Source organism: Dunckerocampus dactyliophorus, chromosome 18 (genome assembly GCF_027744805.1).
Source record: "Dunckerocampus dactyliophorus isolate RoL2022-P2 chromosome 18, RoL_Ddac_1.1, whole genome shotgun sequence".
In the NCBI taxonomy this organism is placed as follows: Eukaryota; Metazoa; Chordata; class Actinopteri; order Syngnathiformes; family Syngnathidae; genus Dunckerocampus; species Dunckerocampus dactyliophorus.
Window position 1 is genome coordinate 5,037,229 of NC_072836.1, and position 19,368 is coordinate 5,056,596.

Genomic DNA, 19,368 nt, shown 5'->3' on the forward strand with positions numbered 1-19,368 from the left:
CCAGATTTATCTGTGAACCTTTTAGCGCCCCTGGATGCTGGATGTAATGCACCTGCAGGTTTGAATTTAAATGCAGTTTTGTAGCACACGGTACGGGACTGTTTGCAGGCTAGTAAGTCTACAACTGAAATGAATGTAAATGTAATCTGATTAGCGAAACGATCCATATCTTTAAACTGCATTCGATAATGATTGGGTTAATCCAACTCTTAACACTTTGGAACTCAAACATACTCAATTCTAGGAGGCTGTTCAACTTCTGTTTGTCTGGATTGCTAATTAATTTCCTCCAATAAGGAGTAATAATAACAATGCATCAAAAAAATACAACAAAAAAATCAGACCTAACAAATCGCTCGGTGTTATGTTTGTCTCCCGCCGTATGCCTGCGCGCTGTCGCCTGTCCATTCTTGTGGATGTGATGAAGACGCTCGCAACTTCTTGTGTGTGTTCCACAGCGGAAGAAGAGGTAGCCTTCAATGAATAGGCTAACCTAGCATGATGGCGCTGTTTATATGTGAGTGTAATGTTAGCACTGTAGCATCACATACTGTAGCTGTGCCAGCTCATTAGCATTACAGCTACAGATTCACAGCCTCAATTCACTTCCAATACACAATTGTGGCACTTCTGAGTATTTTGTAAAGGAGAAGAGAGGTGAATGACAAGCTTTTCCTCCATCAATATCTATCCATCCATCTATCCCATTGTGCACTCTGGACCTCCCCCAGGGAGACACGCCACTTCTCCTAGTGCAATTTCACTTCCACAAAGGAGCGCGAGGCCCATATCGGATCTTGTTTATAAATAACATCATACATAAATGATGCGGCCCGTCGAGCTTACCGGCAATGTTTGGTGGTGGTGGTTGCGGTGGGTGAAGGGTGGCCTCCCTCCTCATGTATCTCCTTACGCTCGGATGGCTTGATGCTGAGACTGATCACCGGCTTGCGGCTGTTTGAGGCGAGCCCATCACAGTAGCGGCCCAGCGGAGGAATCAAACTACCAAGGGGAGACAACAAGTCGGTTTGTAGTTTCTGTCTGCAGGGCGAAAGCATTTGCTGATGCCAGTTTAGTGCACTGAAGTCCCAGAGGTGCCACAATAGTGTATTGGATGTGTGTTGTCCAAAGTTTAAAAGTGATTTTAGAAAGCCCTACTGGGAACATGCTGTTTTGTGTGTGTGTGTGTGTGTGTGTGTGTGGCTTTAATGCTAATGAGCTGTCTACAAGAAGCGCTATTAATAGATGCCGTATGTCACATACAACAACGTAACATTAAGGAGTGGGACAGGACACAAACATTGTGTTGTGATGCTACGGTGCTAACAGTGCACTCACATTTGAACAGCAACATTACTATTGCAACAACACATCATCAGCAGGTCAAGCTCAGCTCACGTTCCCCATTAATGGGTGAACAATCCAACGCTTGGTGAATTCTGCTTGACAATGATGGGAAGAGCCAACATCGAAGGATCAAAAAAGCGACGTCGCTAGGAACGCTTGGCCGCCACAAGCCAATTATCCCTGCGGTAACGTTTCTGACACCTTCTGCTTGAAACCCAAGAAGTCAGAAGGATCGTGAGGCCCCCCGCGTTCACGGTCTGTACTCATCCTGAATGTCAAGATCAAGAGAGCTTTTGCCCTTTTGCTCCACGGGAGGTTTCTTAGGGCACCAGAGTACCACCCGAGTCAAACTGCCACTGTCCTCGGAGCCGTTTAACCCATGTTAGCCTATTCACTGGAAAAAAGACTGCTGGATATTTGGCAGAGCTCCAAACCTAGTTGTAAGACATGTAGCGAAGCCTCTTTTTTATTTTTTTATAGAGTGGGTGGTGGGGGTATACGCCTAGCTAAGGGCGGGTCAGAGGCGGTATTATGTCCATGAGGGAGGAGATTTTTCCTTCATGACATCACGATAAACAAGTGAGGTAGATGATGGATTTTTCTCAGGCTTGGTGCTCACAAACAGCTCGAGGGATCCATATTACTGTTAGCACGTCATTAAAAAGTCACTTTTGCATAAGGGGGGACCTTTTTAATCAGTCAAAGGTTATGATAGACACGTTCTGATCCTAGCAAGACATTTTGTACAGCTGTATGCCTCCAACTGTATGTGCGCAGTTTGAAAAAAGAGCCTGCAGTCGGATCCAAAGTGGAGACGAATAACGGTCAAATCGGCGCCGAAGAATAACTGCAGTCGTCTGTTATTTGCTGTCTCCGTGCTTTGATGAGACCTGGCTCTTATTAGAGCTCCAGCAGACGCACGAGTGGGTAAAAACGCACCGTGTGCAGCAAGTGCAGTTGTGCTGCTCTGATGCTGTCCAGTAATATCTCTGGAAACAAAAACAACAAGATTATGCAGCAATGGGCACCAAAAGAAACCTCCACATGTTAGTGTTAGAAAGCCCGGGGGGGGGGAATCAAACAGCTAGTCATTGGTAGGGACGAGAGTGTGATCACAAGATGGGTTTGCTGTGGTTTAAGAGGCTGGAGGCGGACACACGACTCCATCTCCATCTCCCTCGGGGGCCAGCAGGAGGTTGACAGTAATGCCTCCGCGTGAACCCCTGCCCCCCTCCTCAAGGCTGTCATCGCTGTGGCGGATGTCACCGCCTTTTAAAAGCTGGGATTGGATGACACAGCGTTAAGCCCTCGCCACGGCGGAGCTGCAGAGCAGATCTCCGGATGAGGAGCTTGATGTTTCTTCAAAGTGTGCACTGCCTCCTGAGGTGATGGCGTTTTGTGGTGACTTTGATCAACAAAGCGTGTTGCACAAGCTGAAGGTTAATGGCTATTTAACCCGGCGACGCCTCAAACCTGTCACAGGGAACTCCAAAACCCACCAGCGATCAACTTCTTGTTTTTTTTTTTAAATAGGAATTTGTTTCATTGGGTTGCAGGGGCATTCATGGTGTGTCCTGGGTGCGCTAATTTTAAAGATAATGTACACGTCGTTGTACATCTAATATCTCACTGTATTGTAGCGTAAGCAGGAGTTGCCACCAAAGTACCCAGCATGCCTTGCAGACGCTTTGTAAATAAGTTAAAGCTAATTCCTGGCTGTCGCTTGCAAATTGAAGAGCACCTTCCATAAGCAAGCAGACTGTACAGCGTTACGATGCCATCTACTGTACGGAGTTGTAACTACAAGCCACTCAGACGTGATCATGATAGTGTCAAATCCCAAAAAATAACATTTCAAATTAGCATCAGACTTTTCTGTGGCAGTCCAAGGTTATTCATGGCAGGCCACTACAAAGACATGACTGTATGGGCTAGTGCTAGCATGTTAAAGGTGGTTTCCATGTTAGGTTAGCATAATGCTAATCACGATTTTTTTGATCATACACGGGTCTACCTGTTAGACTACAAAATATGTTGATGTAAGAAGACGAAGAAGGCAAACTATGACTGATTCATATGTTTCGGATTTTCCGTTTTAGATAAAAGATACAAACTAGTGATAGATACATACTTACTATGCACATTGATGCAACCAAATCAACACATTTCTTCATAAATATTTATTCAAAACCATTAAATCATATTCATTCTTAGTGGGGACTTTCCTTCTCTTTGAAGTCTTATTATTATTATTATTATTATTATTATTATTATTATTATTATTATTGTTATTATCACCCATGCCACCTCCATCCACCGTATGTGCTTTTAAGAGTGCACTTGTCTTCTGAAACTATGATTGCGTCTCAGTGAGAAGCGTGATGCTATCACGTAATCATTCATCGCAAGCACAGCCTTCCTTCCTGGAGATTGTTCTCTTTTGAGAAGAAGGGGGGGAAAAAACGTGCTGCACAAGACTAATAAACTTGAAATGCTCTCGGTGTTAGTGGGAATGTTCTCCAAGAGTCATGGGAGCAATGAATCCTCCCTCCATGTTTGCATTTTCCTAGAACATGATGGGGAAGACATAACACCCACAACAACAAACCTTTATTAGTCCCCCAAGGACATTTTACATCTCTACTCTCTTTTATTCTGTGAACAATGCAAAATTTTATCTCAATTCAAGAAAAATATAGTTCATGACTCAGAGCGCACCTCCTTGCCAGTTCCCTTCTACCTCTTCTTTTATTCAATCACCACTAATCATCCCTGCTCCACAGTTATTGGCCTCCAACAGTCTCCACTGCTCAATGAAAACATTCGTGTCCCACCACGGGTTGCTAAGATACTCGGCCACGCCAGCCTGAAATGTTTAGGAGGCGAAGCAGCTGCAGGAGAAGGAGTTTTCTTGGGTTAACTTGCTCACGCTGGCTGTTTTGCATTTATTTGCCGACATTAGAGAGCGTATTACAGCACGCTTTGTGTTTTGTGTGCGCGCCCCGGCGTCTGTACGCCGTAATGAGGTTGTTTGCTTGCCATTGGTTGCCTGCCATACAGTGTGTGCGCCAACACATCAGAGGGCCTCTTTTGTTGGTAACGGTTGGCATTTTAGCAAAGAGCAAACGGCAAAAGTGTAATATTCCTGCTGGGAAAATACATTGACATTGTTAGAAGTCTTGTACTGGATTTTTTGGAGTGGAGAACAAATCTTTATTTTTATTTGGATCAGTTCCTGAGGTGTCAACATTGGCTGAAAATGGTGTCTCATTCTTCAACTTTGATGAAAAAAAAAAAAAAAAGTGAGTAAAAACATGAACACCAAAACTAATCTTTGACCTGCAAACAAGGCGGAGCGCCTGTGAGTGCTTTTGGACGGGGGAGGGGCCAAGAGCAACACTCGCCTCTCGTTGAGAAGAGCAATATGTGCTTTCATTTCAAAGTCTCCGCCAGATTTGTCGCTTTTTTGAAAAACAGTATCTAGAAGGGTCTGATTACTAAATCTGATATTGATATCAGTCCAATATCAGCAAAAATCTGAAATCATCTCAACTCTGCAATATCAGCACTCTGATACAAGCAGACTCTGCTGCAGCAGTACCCGGATCGAAGCGGATCCCCACAAGGCTGCGGGGGCCAACCAAAGCGTGGAAAACGTGATTTTTTTTTTCCTCATACCGACTGATACTGACTATTGCTCTCTGAGCAGTATCACTTAATGAAACCTTTTTGGACGTTCCACACTACAAAATAAGTAAATAAAAATGTATGATTGGTGCTGATATTGGATTAAATTGATGTCGGTATTGGCTGATGCTCAAGGCTGCAATTATCGGCGAACGACAAAGTCCTCCTGCTCCAAAATGCATCCAACTTTATGGGAAACACTGAAGTTATGACATTTTTACTCCGATTCGCTATCATTAAAAGAGGCAGTTAAAAGTGTGATTTGAGCTGACCTTACTGCTGGGATCCAATGGGTTTGTTTTGTTTGCATATTACATGTACAGTATTGGTGGATGCCAAGCGGGGTGCATTGTGGTCGTTGGGGAGCATGCATTTCTTATTTAATGGTTTTGTTTGCAACTTCTTGTCTACAGTTTTTTCAGCCTGTATTTTGAAAAGACGGCTAAGACTTCTCCTCAGGATGTTCACATTAAAGTTTAAACAACGTTGTAATGTCCAACCAGGTTTCATCTGGATCCGAGCTGGATTTAGGCGTTTGGCTTAAAGGGATTTAGGCGTTTCTATTGCAAACACGAGCGATGCCTCAAAGCGAAAATAGGAAAGTACAGCTTCTTATCACTTAGATTAGTCCTGTGTGAAAACACTGTAATGTGCATGCCAGGCCAGTAGTTAGCACTGTCACTTTGCAAAGAACTCCACCCCAAATCATCTATCATGGGTTTAAAATGTGACATGTGCAAGTAATCCTGCCGTGATGGAAGAGCCCACCATTGTTGTTTTGGTTGCGACGTATGCACCATATTTGCATTTTCAGGCTGTAAAACAGTTTTTTTAACATCTGTTAACAGTCTTGTATAAACGACCCCCAGGCTAACGCTGATGCTCCAGGTGCTTTATGTCTCTCCTCCCTGTTTGACGTGAAGGTCCCTGCCAGGCTCCTCCTCGCTGGCTTCTTCTCGAACCGCCTGACCCTTTGTTCCTCATCAAGGCAGGGCTTGTTTGTACCTTTTTTTTTTCTTCTTTTTTTTTGGTCTGTCCACGCTGAAGCTGAAAGCAGCAGTCTCAGCTCGACCCCAACACCCTCCTCCTCTTCCTCGTCCTCCAGGCCGCTACTTCTCTTATCTCCTGACATGGTCTGGCGTGAGGAGGCAGGGCTTTTTGGCCATTGAAGGTGATTTATTGTACAAGCAGGTGAAAAGTCTCCCCCATCCTTCCCTTCCTCCCTCCCCCCCGTGTTGTTGATGGTTATGGTGATTGGCTCTCATTCGGGTCTGCTCGCCGTGCACTTTCGCCTCCTCTGAGGACTTTAGTCTGACTTTGCCAGAAGTGCTGAGGCGGCTCCCTGGATGCTCGAGTGAGGCCGTGCGTGGTTCTCGCCATCATGACCTGCCAATCATTTGGATGTCTGGGGCTGATGCATCCATCCCGGCGGCCTTGTTACAGCCTCTAAATTTAAGCATTTCAACAGTTTCAAGTCCCGCCCCTTTCATTTGCATGATTTTGCCTAATTCCCTGCTTGCTTGAGTCATCACCTGCAGCCTCACATCCTCCACATGCACACACTCGTCCACAATGTCCTTGAATGGTCCTGCTCGATGACGATAAATTTCTATGGTATAAGAATTTCTATGGTATCGCTTGCACTCGATATTGAAGTGTCCATCAAACCATGGTCTTCTGATTCTTTTCTCTATTTCCTTATAGTTCCTTATTTCGCTAAGCTGTTTTAATTGTTTCACGTACACACGTTTCTAGTTTGAATGCAGTTTTCCGTTGCCACTTTGCGGTTCAAATTTCAAGGCTTCACTCTATCCCACTTTTTCAGAAACATATGAATTACTAAATGGTGCTGTTTTGTGGTTGAATACAAGCCATTATACATGAAAAAATATAAATATTTCACGTATTTTTGGCCTACATTAAGCATTTTCAAGCATAAAAATGGCCAAATGAACTAAAATACAAATATAAGGCATTCAGAAGATGCATTCAAAGATGTTGTGATAATATGTAGTATTCTACTGTAACGTTTGTGAGAGCACCAGGAACAGCAGCCTTTTATTGCAGGTTTGAATTATCTCACAACAGGCACAATAAATCCTAATAAAAAACGCAGGCTACTGTTGCAGCCAAGCTAACACCCAACTCTGAACCCCCGACGTCGCCCCTCCACTTACCTCCCCTAACACCGGAACACATCTACAGGAACACACACGAGTACGAGTTTTATTTATGTCTTAAGTGTCTTATTTTCTCTTACTATGTCTACTATATTGGATAATAGTAGTGTAAATGTGACTATAGGGGTGTTATTCAATGTCTACAGAGCTCTAATAATGTTACAAACCGTATTCAGAAGGTCCTAAATAGGTTTTCTATGCTGTAACTACAAAAATATTTGTACATTTATAAATAAGGAATCCCACTTTGCAGAAATTCTCTTTTCACAGGTTAAGCACCATAAATGAGAGATTACCGTGCAGTACAGTATGTCACTTATCTTCCATGTGTATATTCCAGACATAGTTGCAAAAGGTGACTAATTATGTTTAATGAATTTCTAAACTGTGATTAATCTGATTATGTGCAAATTTTAATCGTGTGACAGCCCTCGTTTCTTTATATTATTATCTTGAACTACTATTATTATAAATATTATTCCGGCAACTAAATTGCTTTTTTTGGAGCTTTAACCTACTTGAAAACGCTCGCAAGTGTATCTTTGCAGAATGTGACGGATTGTAAGTGTCCCAGGCGAGTGTTAGAAAGCGTTAGCACCCTCAACCAGTCCATCAGATTGACACGAAATGACATGTTCATTATGTAAGTCATGGCAGAACCATGTTCTAAAGCACACAGGTAGTCTGCCGTTGTTTTTGTTGTCCCTGACGCATACACAGCTGTTGTCGCACAGGGATGTGTACCTCTGTATGGCGCTTTGTAGTGTGTTTAGGATGGCTCCACTCAGTCATAGGCTGGCAAGGCATCCATGTTTAATGTGCAGCCAGCATGTGAATGCGTGTTCTATGCTTGTTTGTTGCATTGTTCCCTGCAGGGGCGGAGCGAGCAGGTCAACAGGGGGCAGCGAGCTGAATGACGGGCGCCGTGTGCTCGCTATTGTTGTCGCCTCATTCTGCCATTAACAAAGGGGAACATAGTGATGCTAAAATAGGCTTCGGTTTGGAGTCCATTCACCCTGACAGGATGACTGCTTGCGTGGAGTCTGTTAGCAGCAGGCGTGCAGCATGCTGCACACAATATTGATGCTGCTGCTGTGCAAAAGTATGACTTTATACGGGGAGGGTGCAGACGAGCACACAGAGAACCCAGCTAGATTTCCTCTAATTAGACAGAGGAGCAACACAGAAGCTTGTCTGCCTTCAAACTTGATCAAGGTGCACAAACGAGCACGAGCGGGGAGGTGAGTGTGTGAATCTCTGGGAACATTTTACATCGTCTGCAAAGACGGACAGTTTGAGGAATGAGTCGAGCGGATTAAAAGGCTTCGCCCTTTCAGTTTGGCCTTTTGTGCTGGCGTTTGCTCAACTCTCGACATGATTAGGAATTGTGTGCAGGAGCAGAGCGAGGTTACAGCGGCGGGCCGAGGGGCTGCTTTGAGTGACCACTCGACATTCTTAATAGCGATAAAAGCAGACCAAAGCTGTGCCTGAAAGATACAGCGGGACCTTCAAAGTAGCACACTCCAAAAATTGGTGCAATTTCAAGAAGTACCAAAAAGTTCTGGAAAATGTGCACAATTCAAAGCAAAGCCAATGTGATAATAACCGTAGAACCTGAAACTGAAGGTAATGCAATACAGGAAAGGGTTTAGTTACTGACAACAATTAATTACATACTGAGCGAGCACGCTTGTTGTGTGGAGCACGTAAGCACTTTCATACAATATACTGGAGTTATCGGCAGAAAAACTGATACCCATATGAGCCGACATCTAATTTTTATCCCAATATTGACATTTCGACTTTAGAAAAACGTAATTTCCGGTGTACAAGCCGCTACTTTTTTTCATGCTTTGAACCCTGCAGCTTATACAATGAAGCGGCCAATTTATGGCCACGTTCTAATCTTCAGAAAAGTCATTTTGGCCTTCGTGCATACACCCTTCATCATGGAAAACACATGAAGAAATGCATGTGATGCAGCTTTCAAGTTAAAGGTGATCAAGTGGATCTTGACAGTGTGGAGCCGTGTCAAAAAGTCCACTATCACCAATGGGTTTCGAAAGGCTGGAGTACTCCATGATGAAGAGGACAGCACAAGCTCAAGGGCTAATTTGCCTCGCGACGAAAGTGACACTGAGAGGGACAACGAAAGAGAGAGCGAGACAAAGTGTGTGACAAAAGGAATTATGTTAAATATGTCTGTTTATTTCCGACACTGAAGAAGACTACTTTAGTGGTTTTGGAAGAAGATGAGGACAGCAATGAATGACTTTTCTGGTAGGCTACTGTTTAACCAGCTGTGTTACACACACTGTTTGGGGAAAAAGCAGGTATCCTGTGTACTAAATATCCCATGTGGCTTATAGACTGGTGCCGCCTATATATGTACAAATCTTTTTTTTCTCTTTAAATTTAGTGGGAGCGACTTATATTCAGGTGCGCTCAATCGTACGGAAATTACAGTGATTTCTTATGGGAAATTTTGTTTTGAAATGAGAACTTTGGACGTTGTGCTGTACTCTTGATTAGCATGTGCAAGCAGATTGAAGCCTGCAGCGTGTCCAAATCTCTGCATGAATGACCTTCACATCACCTTTAGACATGAGCAGTGTGTGTCTAATTGACATAATGAGCCATATGGTCGATGGGTGAATAAACGCTCATGGTTAAATCTCTTCCAAAACAAGGCTAAATTAATTTCTCAGCGACTGTTTTGACCTTTTTTGCCATATGTCGATCATGTGTCCACAGGTTCTTCTTACTACGACAACGTGAGGCCGTTGGCGTATCCCGACTCCGACGCCGTGCTCATCTGCTTTGACATCAGCCGCCCAGAGACCTTGGACAGTGTCATTAAAAAGGTTAGTCTCACATTTTTCAGTTCTCACCACTTTTGGGTCTAATATCTGCTCCGACACGGGAGAACCTCACGCTTTTAATCCCTGTGCCCTCTGGTGGCTCCTCCGTAATCGAGCAAATCGCAGCCCAGTTTTTAGCCTGGCGCTCTTTTATCTCATCAAAATGTCCACGGATACTTGACCTTCAATCCTCGCAAGAATGGAAGGTCAGAAGGGGGAGTCGGGAGGAATATCAGATACGCAAATTAGCCTCAGCAGCTGTATCAAAGAGCAGAGAGAAGCTGTTCACTCTTAATGAGAATGGAAAAAAAAAACACTCTCTGCAGTGATGGAGAGGAGATATACTGTGAAACATCTTGCTGCAGTGGAACTGCAAAATTGGAACACTTTAAATGGGTGCGCACTTTGGAAATGTAGAAAAATGTGTCTCAAAATTAGCACCACAACACGAGAGCCTTCAACAGAAGAACTCCACAAGTGTGTTTTCTTTTTTTATTATTTTTGTGCAACCACAGAAGAGTCTTTTTACATCCCTCGGACAGTTGAGAATGGTAAAGAAAAGCAGTTTTAGCAAATGGCAGCAAATGGCAAAAATCTGCAGGACTCCCCCCAGAAATGTCTGTTTTAATATTGTCTATGTCTCCAAACCCTCCTGCCAGCCTGATGTCGACGTATGCCTCCGATTTCAGATCAACATTTGCAATATGAGTGATGGGTTACAATGATTAGATTAGAGTCAGCTCCCGAAACCTCTACCATTCATACTTGCTAAACACATTTTAAAATCTAAAATGTATAGCTGCTCACCACTAATGAATGAATTTAATTCTACAGCGTTTCACTTGTGTTTTTACACTTGTGTGGCAGTTAAGAATGTTAAAATGCTGCTGAAAAACATTGCTTGTTCAGTTAATCAAGGTTTGTCTGTTTGACCCTGGAAAGATTTGTTTCTATTTACATTATTTCCTATGGGAAAAATTGTTTTGACATCACGAAAAAACCAAGGTAGGACCAGCTTTGGATGTTTGTTCCACGGTTTAATACATTTTTCCCCCCATGTAGTCGATTTCAGACAGAAAAACCCCATGGAATGTTCTGATCATATGTGGATAACACGCTGTGGGCATGTGTGTGTGTTCTTGGTCCACACTGATGTGTTTAGTGCACTGCTGGGATTTCCAAATTTGGCCCCCCGCCCCCTGGTAGACTTTGTAGATCTAACCCAGGACACCCACAACAATCCTGGCAAGCCTCAATGCATGCTGTCAACAAGGGGGGGGCAGCTCTGCTTTTCCCATGAATCTCTCCACAGTCGGGGGGAACGGGGTTTGCCATGACCCCTGAACTCCGCCCCCCTCCTGGAACCGTCCCCCCGGTAATCTCAGCCCAGGGCCCCCACATGGAAAACCTGTTGCCACAAAGGCCATCCCAAATTAGACTCTTGACCTGCTCTGACAAGCAAGGTCGCTGGATGCCAGCTGGGAGAGGAGAGAGAGGGTCAAACAATCAATGCCTGTGATTGGCGCTTGGCAGCAAGATAAGGGGAGGGGCTGAGAGGTCAAAGGTTGACTTGGACATCAGGCTGCGAGTACGACTTGATGTCGGGCGCATGGAATGCGGAATATTCCGGCGGTGAAGAACCTGTTGTTTCAGTTGAGCCTCACTTGGCATCTTTTACAAGCTAAAGTAAAGTGTTTATAAAGCTTGTGTGAGGAAAATATTGATCGATTGACTTCAGCCATGATAAAAATGGCAATCCATTATGTGACATATGGCATAGCCGTGCGAGCTAATTTGATTCCTCCATGCATAAAGCCATTTAGATGACGCACAGACCTCTGCCAAGGACAGATGTGCTACAAAATGGAATGAGCCTGCTTTCCACCATTCCACCATGTCCTATTTTTGTCCATTGGCAAAGGCAGCTCCTACTAGGTATTATTTGTAGTACCTGGCCAAGCATGTCAAACTGCTGCTTATACATGGCTGCCAAACGGTACCTGAAAGTATGGATTAGTCGATGAGAATGGATGAACAACGTATTTGGTGTCTCTGCAGTGGCAAGGCGAGACGCAGGAGTTTTGTCCCAGTGCCAAAGTGGTCCTGGTGGGCTGCAAGCTGGACATGAGGACGGATGTCAACACCCTGAGGGAACTCTCCCAGCAACGGCTCATCCCTGTTACCCACGAGCAGGTAAGAAAATGACATAACAATTAGGATTGATACGACCTGCTGTCCCTGTTCATTCAGTCATTGGGCCGTCTATGCATCATGTTTACCGTCTAGAATTTTCATCCTATTTTAACTCTAAGGAGTCTTTGACCTCACAGACGCGGAAAATAGGTGGCGTAGCATGACCACGCAGCCACACACGCGCTCCCTCTCTGCTCACCTCCAAAGCGCAGACTTCAAGTCTGAAAACAGGGTAAAGAGGTCAAGTAAAAGCAGATTTATGATCAATAATGTTCTTCGCCATGATTTTGTCATTCGGTTGTCACATTGTTTCTCATTTGACAGTGCTTTCGGTGCACTTTCAAAGCAAAAGTAAACAGGCAGTGAAACATGACACCATCTTCCTATTGGTGGAAAAAAACAACAACTTGTCATTAATGAAATGAAAAACAAAAAATAGCTGGCTGGTTGCAGCGGAAAAGGTGAGCCATCAAGTGGCCAACTGACAGGAAGACGCACATCACGGCTTTGAAAGGCCTGACTCTTCCCTCTGGATGATTCACAACGTTATGTTCACTTAGTTTTTTAATGGGACGCATTATTTGTTGCGTAATGGCTGTTTCTTCTCTTTAGCCTTTCTTGCCGGTTCTGGAGATTGCATTGAGAAGTAGTCATGATCACACAATTTAAAAGGTTTTCAAATTCAAAAAAAATAAGAGCAATATATTTGGTTACAGCGCTGGACAATGCATGTAACTGTTGTGCAACTGTGTTTGTGCTATGTGAGTGTGTGTCAAGAAGGCCTTCTATGAGAAACTATTTCACTGAAAATGCACTGAGATAATAGACTGAATCTAAAGGTGTGATAATAATATTCCAGTATTTTGCCATCAGTCATATCTAACTGTTGCGCAACTGTGATTGTGCTATGCGAGTGTGTGTCAAGCAGGCCTTCTATGAGAAGCTATTAGACTGAAAAGACACTGACATAATACTGTGTACGTGGTTCTAAAGGTGTAATAATATTTCACAACTGTTTTAACTGTTGTTTGGTAAATTTGTAAATGAGTATTTTTTGTATTTGCATTCTCAGTTAGTTGCATTCACATTCACACACATTCTTACATAAAAAAATATAAATAAAAATCCCTAGTTGAATTTAAGGTGTTTGAATGTGAGGCTGTATTTAAAAAATTTTAAAAGAATAAAAGAAAAAGAAACCAACCGAGGCAAGAAACAGTTTTTCAGACGGTAAACCAAACAAAAACTACAGTGGACTGGGCTTTGTGGCTTTGTGACAAAAGTTCAAAGAGAAGTAGACCAAAGTAGCCCAAATGCATCATTGCCGACTGATTCTGAACGAGAACAGATTGAAGTTAACGGAGGGGGGTGAAAGATCACATCGGCTGTTTTCGTTTGTTTTCCCAGCAAAAACAACCAAATGTGAGAAACCCTCGCGCTGACATATCGCTGCTCTGTGCACTTTTGTCGTACTTTTGCTGACGAGCGATGCGAGCTTTTGACTGTGGGCTTCCTCTCTGTGGGAGGGAAATGCATGCATATTTGAAGTTTTGGACTAGCAAACAGACGTTGACAAATGAGGCGAGGGCCCCGTCTATCACCTGCTGCTGTGACCTCCACGCCAGAGAAGGCTGATCAACTCTTAGGCTAATCTGTGAATTTTAATCAGCTTCCAGCACGTTCCGTTTGTTCTCTGCTGTGATGGACGCACTAAAAGCCGAGGGGCTTTGTTTTGTTTTTTTTCTTGTTTTAGCGCCACACAAAATCCTTCACAAACACAATGTGTTTTTTTTTCCTCCCCTTGTCTGCCACTAAATTGATGCAGCTTTGAAAAACAGAGCGCTCTTGTAAATAAGACGCACAAACAAAAGATGACACGCTACGCTGTGTCAAATAGGAGGAGGCGAAGCATCACAATAAGCAATTGTTTCAGCCCTTTTCTTCGTCCCGCTGCTGGGATGTCACAGCGGCCACAACATTAGGTACACCTGCAAGCTTCAAAAACTGTTTTCTACCACAATAATAATGCTCATGCCAATTTATCATTATGCATATCCAGTGTTTTCCACAGGACTGCAATCTATATGCGGTGCCGGGTGGCGGCACGTGGGGCTAAGGCGTCATCGTCCAGTTGACATAATCGTCCGTGACGCACAACTCTGAAGCCGTTCAAAATCTCTGACTCGGTGTTTGTGCTTTTTGGATTGATTTTACACCTTATTTAACAACACAACGTGCGCCATTTATGATGTTTCCTGGGCTCCATGTATTGATGGAAATGCATCATAATGCGCGTCCAAGACCGCTGTGGTATGTGTATGAGGTGTGCTAAGAAGTCATGATGATACTGTACGGGTTTGTATTGAGAGTCCCAGTATTATTTTTTTTATTTTGACGTAGCACCAGATCTTGAAAAACAAAAAATCTATCTGTGGCGGTCCAAATTTATTAGTAGCGGGCCGCATGCAGACTGTATGGGAATCACGGATATTATTGTGCTTGTGGTGTGTAGTAGTGTACAATTGTACTGCATCCTCCTGAGAGACGTTTCTAAATTGTATTTAGCCACATGAGAGGGTCAAAATATTAGAAACCTCTCACAGCAGGATTGTAACGACGGTGTATTGTTTTGTGTGGGTGTCACAAGAGCAGAAGATAGCAGGAAAGGAAGTGGAACGCAAACCTTTTCTGAATGTTCTTTTCATATTTGTTCATTAAAGATGCTAAAACCAAATCCAATTTAGGCCAGGATGTGCTAAGAAGTTACTACACGGCACCAGTCGAAAGTTTGGAGACGCTTCTTCTTGCGATTGAATGAGAAGGTGTCTCCGAACTTTTTGTGTTTTTCATGTTTCATGATCAACCCTCCCGTTTTCCCCAGGAAACTCCTGTCTTAAATAGTTTCCCGTATTTGAAGTATTTATAATATGGTAAATTGACAATGGGTTCAGAGAAAGTGCTTTTACTGCCAGCGAGTGTGTTCTTGTAAGCTAGGTTTATTGCTGTGTGTGGTGATAAAACGAGTGACATTCAATAATTTCCCTTATTTTCTGGAAAACGTCTTTTATTTTTCACATGCAATTAGTGTTCACTATTCATTTTGTGTGTTGAATATGCTGCAGGCCAATGAAAAAACAAGCTAGAGACCTGCAAATAGCCCCCCAGCCAGACTTTAGACGCTAATCCAACAACAGTCCTCACTGTTATCCCACTTTGTTGATGTCAAGATTGACAGCAAAAGTCTCGGCCAGTGAGAGTGGCCACTGCTTGAACCCGAGACATTTCCTCTCTAATCTGCCTGAGATCACACGGCTTCCTTGCCCCGCGACCGTCCTACGTGGCCGTTCCGCCTAACGAGGACGTGGACGCCTCTCACACGGGGATTCGCTGTGCACCGCCTTGATAAAAATCAAACCCACGGAGATGAAACATTGAATCGTGGGAAACGCCGGCCCCTCCGTTTCATCTGTGGCAACCTGTTGATCTTCTGAGAAAGCGGAACAAGACGAGAAGAAGAAGAGGTGATTCAGTACAGTGGAAAAAGGCTTTTCTGTCTGATTGAACAACCGGGGAGGTGGCTGCAATGTAACTTTATTTAAAATTGCTTCAACACAATTACACCATCTGTCCCCTGACACGTTGAGAGTCTAAGCGCATTTTGTCCCTCCACTGTTGACATCGCAGCCATTAGACACAATGAAAACTGCTAGCTGTAACCGCTAAAAGCCCGAGGACTCGGCACGAGGGAAAGACATGAGTGTTTCAGGGTTGGTTTTAGAGTAAAAGCAGATGACAGCTAGCGCAATTGGAAAGTGCCAAATGTGGGGAAAGTGCGAGCGTAATGCACTGTAATAAAAGCAGGGTTTCATAAAAACGGTGTGGAAACAGGCTATCAAGGTCTATGAAAATACACCAGCCAGATTCAACTGTCAGCACAAATACAGTAGCTAGCTAGCGGCTAGAATCTAATGTTGTAGCTTTCATTTTCACTCAGCACGCACACACGCACGCACACACACACACGTGGAAATGGAATGCATTTCTTTATAAAAGCTGCTGAGAGTCCTATCAAGCATACGGTAATGGAGCAATAACGGGATATAGTAACCCACCAAAATAAAACAGCTAACAGCCGTCATGCACATGGCTACTGACCACCATCTGGACAGAAGTACTTGGGACACTGAATCTTTTCTCTTTATTCCATTTACTTCCCGATAACTTCCTGTGGATAGTCGATAGAGGATTCCTTTGACTTTCCGAACTTGAAATTAAACTCTTCGGGGTGTTTTCACTGCTCATGATGATAGTTGAAGTCCTTGGATTGGTTCGTTTCAGGTGTGGAGTCATGTGCCTGCCTTTTAAGCTGGACACCCCTGGCTTAAACCAACATGCGGCCAATATTGGTCAGCATTTCTCCAATTTCACTGATGCGCTGCCATCAGAAGAATGGGCCTCACCTTTGGGAAACATAATAGGGGTAAAAGTTAACTAAAAAGCACAAAAACAAGGTTGTCCTTCCTCAGTGCACATACGGTAGCGCCTAGGCATTCTTCCTGAATGATGTGTTGTGTTGCAAAACGTTCGTGTTTTCAATGTTTTGCGTTGGCTTTGCAGGGCAGCACGATAGCTCGGCAGATGGGCGCGGTGGCCTACGTGGAGTGCACGTCCAAGGTGTCGGAGAACAGCGTCCGGGACGTGTTCCACATCACCACCCTGGCGTCGGTGCGGCGGCCGCACAAGCCGCAGCTGAAGCGCAGCAGCTCCCGCCGGGGGCTCAAGCGGGCGTCGCAGCTTCCCCTCCCGCCGCTGCCCGCTCGGACTGAACCCATGGACCAAGCCCCCGTCCTCAGGAAGGACCGGGCCAAGAGCTGTGTGCTCATGTAGACACCCAGCCCTCCATCATATGAATATTAGTGTACATAAAAATATATATACCAGAGGACATCTATTTATTCTTTCTTTGTTGGTATTTTTATTTTTGCACTGTGGAAATCTGCTTTTTTTCGGGGGGGGGGGGGGGGGGGGTGTTGTCAAAATGAGAACACAAGGACACTGTGAGGGCGGAAGTGATCTCTGACAAAACGAGAGCAGAGGAGAGTGATGACAATGTTCAAGTTGGATGATTTGTGATGATTGTCCTGCTGCGTCTTTGTTAAAAAAAACTAAAATAAAAAAAACCCTTCAAGGAGTGGAGCCATGAGTGAGAAATGGTTTGGTTGTTTATAAGCTGTACACACACATCGCTACCACAAGTGCATTCTTGAGAGAAAAATGAACATATCTGCTTTTCATCTAAACACTAATTGTGTTTTAACGGCGTCTCTGTGGAAAAATGAAGTCAAATGTTATTTTGTGCTACTCTTCACTAATGTTGGAAATAAAGAAGCTGCAGATGGCAAAGCTAATCACAGCTTTTTGGCTGCTCTTTTACTTTTATTACTGCTCCGTTGCAAGGTGATGTCATTAACGCTAATCCTTCAAACGAGAGATGCTGGTCACTGGAGATGAAAGTGTTCCTCCTGTGTATTCTAGAAATAATGACGATGTCTTTTTACTGCGTGGATGCTGCCGTTTATTTTTTAGTGTTGTTTGGTTCACATTGAGAGTGAGGAGCCCAGTCTAGACGCTCCACAAGTCACTAAAAACCTTCTTTCAAGGGAAAGCTTTAGCGCCACCTTTTGTTGCAGTGCCACTATCTTCCACAAGGGGTGCTGGTGACGCCCACCTGTCTGGTAGCTGTTTTTTTGTGACATTTTTCTCATAATTGTACAACCTTTGTCATTACACAACCGTCCTGCGGCATTCTGTGAAAATGCAGCCTCTTCTTTCTTTTTCTCGTAACGTTGCGAATTACCTTTTATTTCTCGTAAAACCTACGACTGTTTTCTCAAGAGGTTACCTTTGTTTCTCCTAATTTGTGACTTTTCTTGAACACAACTTCTTTCATAAGTTTTCTCATACACTCGGATTTCTCGACGTTTTGTTTTAAAAAAAATAAATCTCTTTTTACGACTCTTTATATTCTCATAACATTGCAACTATAGACATTTTTTCTTGTAAACTGTGGCTTTGTCATTTACGAACTTTCTTGTGCGTTCTGTTTTAGTTAACATTATAACTTTTTTCATAATAGTTTTTCCATTAACTTTTTTGCTGTAGCGTTATCAAAACATTTTTGGAATATTTAGACTTTTGTTGTTTTAACTTGTGAACTTTTTCTCAAAATGTTATTTTATTTCTTGTAAATTCGGACTTCTTTTTAACGTTGCGATTTTTCTTCGAAGATATCATTTTTCTCATACATTACAACTTCTCATAACAACTTGTTCCTTTTAAAATACGGCTTTTTTATTGTAACATTTCGACTTACCAAATGTTTTTCTTGTAAAATTCGTTCATTACGAGCTTTTTCTCATAATGTTACCTTTTTCTCATAATTCTGTTTTATTTAACGTTATGATTTTTTTCATGATAGTTTTTTTTCTCATACATTACAACTTTTCTCATAACTTTTTTCTCGCAACATTCTGCAAAAAAATTCTTGTACAATTTTGACTTTTTTGTTTTAACATTACAGTCTTTTTCTCAAAATATCTCAAAATCTTCTGAAATCAGTCTTTTTATACGACTTCTTTCTGGTAACATTGCGACTTATTACATTTTTAAAATCTTTTTTCCCCCATACTTTACAACTTTTCTCACAACGCTGACTTTTCCTTGTAACATTATGACTTATTGCAAAAATGTTCTTGTCAAATTTTGACAGCATTACAAACTTTTTCTCAAAATGCAGTGCTCGTAAATTAAATCCGCGGGCTGTTTTCTTTAAACATGACCACATTTCTCCCAACATGACTTTACTTGCGATAATGGTGACTTATCTCCGTTTGTTTCTTGTAAAATTTTCTCAAAATGTTACTGTTTTTCTAAACGGTTTTCTTTCAAGATCACACTTTTCTCTCGTAACATTAAGTTTTTACGACTACACTTTTTTCTCGTAGAAGTACAACTTTTTATCTTCACATTTGGTTTGTTTGGTCTCATAATCTACAAACTATTTTAACTGTTGTATTACTTTTCAGTGTGCCCCTAATGCT

General features: G+C 43.0%; 1 protein-coding gene across 1 annotated transcript in view; it reads left to right on the forward strand.

Moving 5' to 3' along the window:
• Nucleotides 1–17,274, forward strand: part of rnd2 (Rho family GTPase 2) — a 29,146-nt gene extending 11,872 nt beyond the window's left edge. Inside the window, exons 3-5 of the mRNA XM_054759104.1 lie at nt 9,969–10,078; nt 12,134–12,268; nt 16,886–17,274. Coding sequence (XP_054615079.1) covers nt 9,969–10,078; nt 12,134–12,268; nt 16,886–17,155 — 515 coding nt within the window. The 3' untranslated portion in view covers nt 17,156–17,274. The remainder of the gene's footprint in view (nt 1–9,968; nt 10,079–12,133; nt 12,269–16,885) is intronic.
• The last annotated feature ends 2,094 nt before the right edge of the window (nt 17,275–19,368 follow it).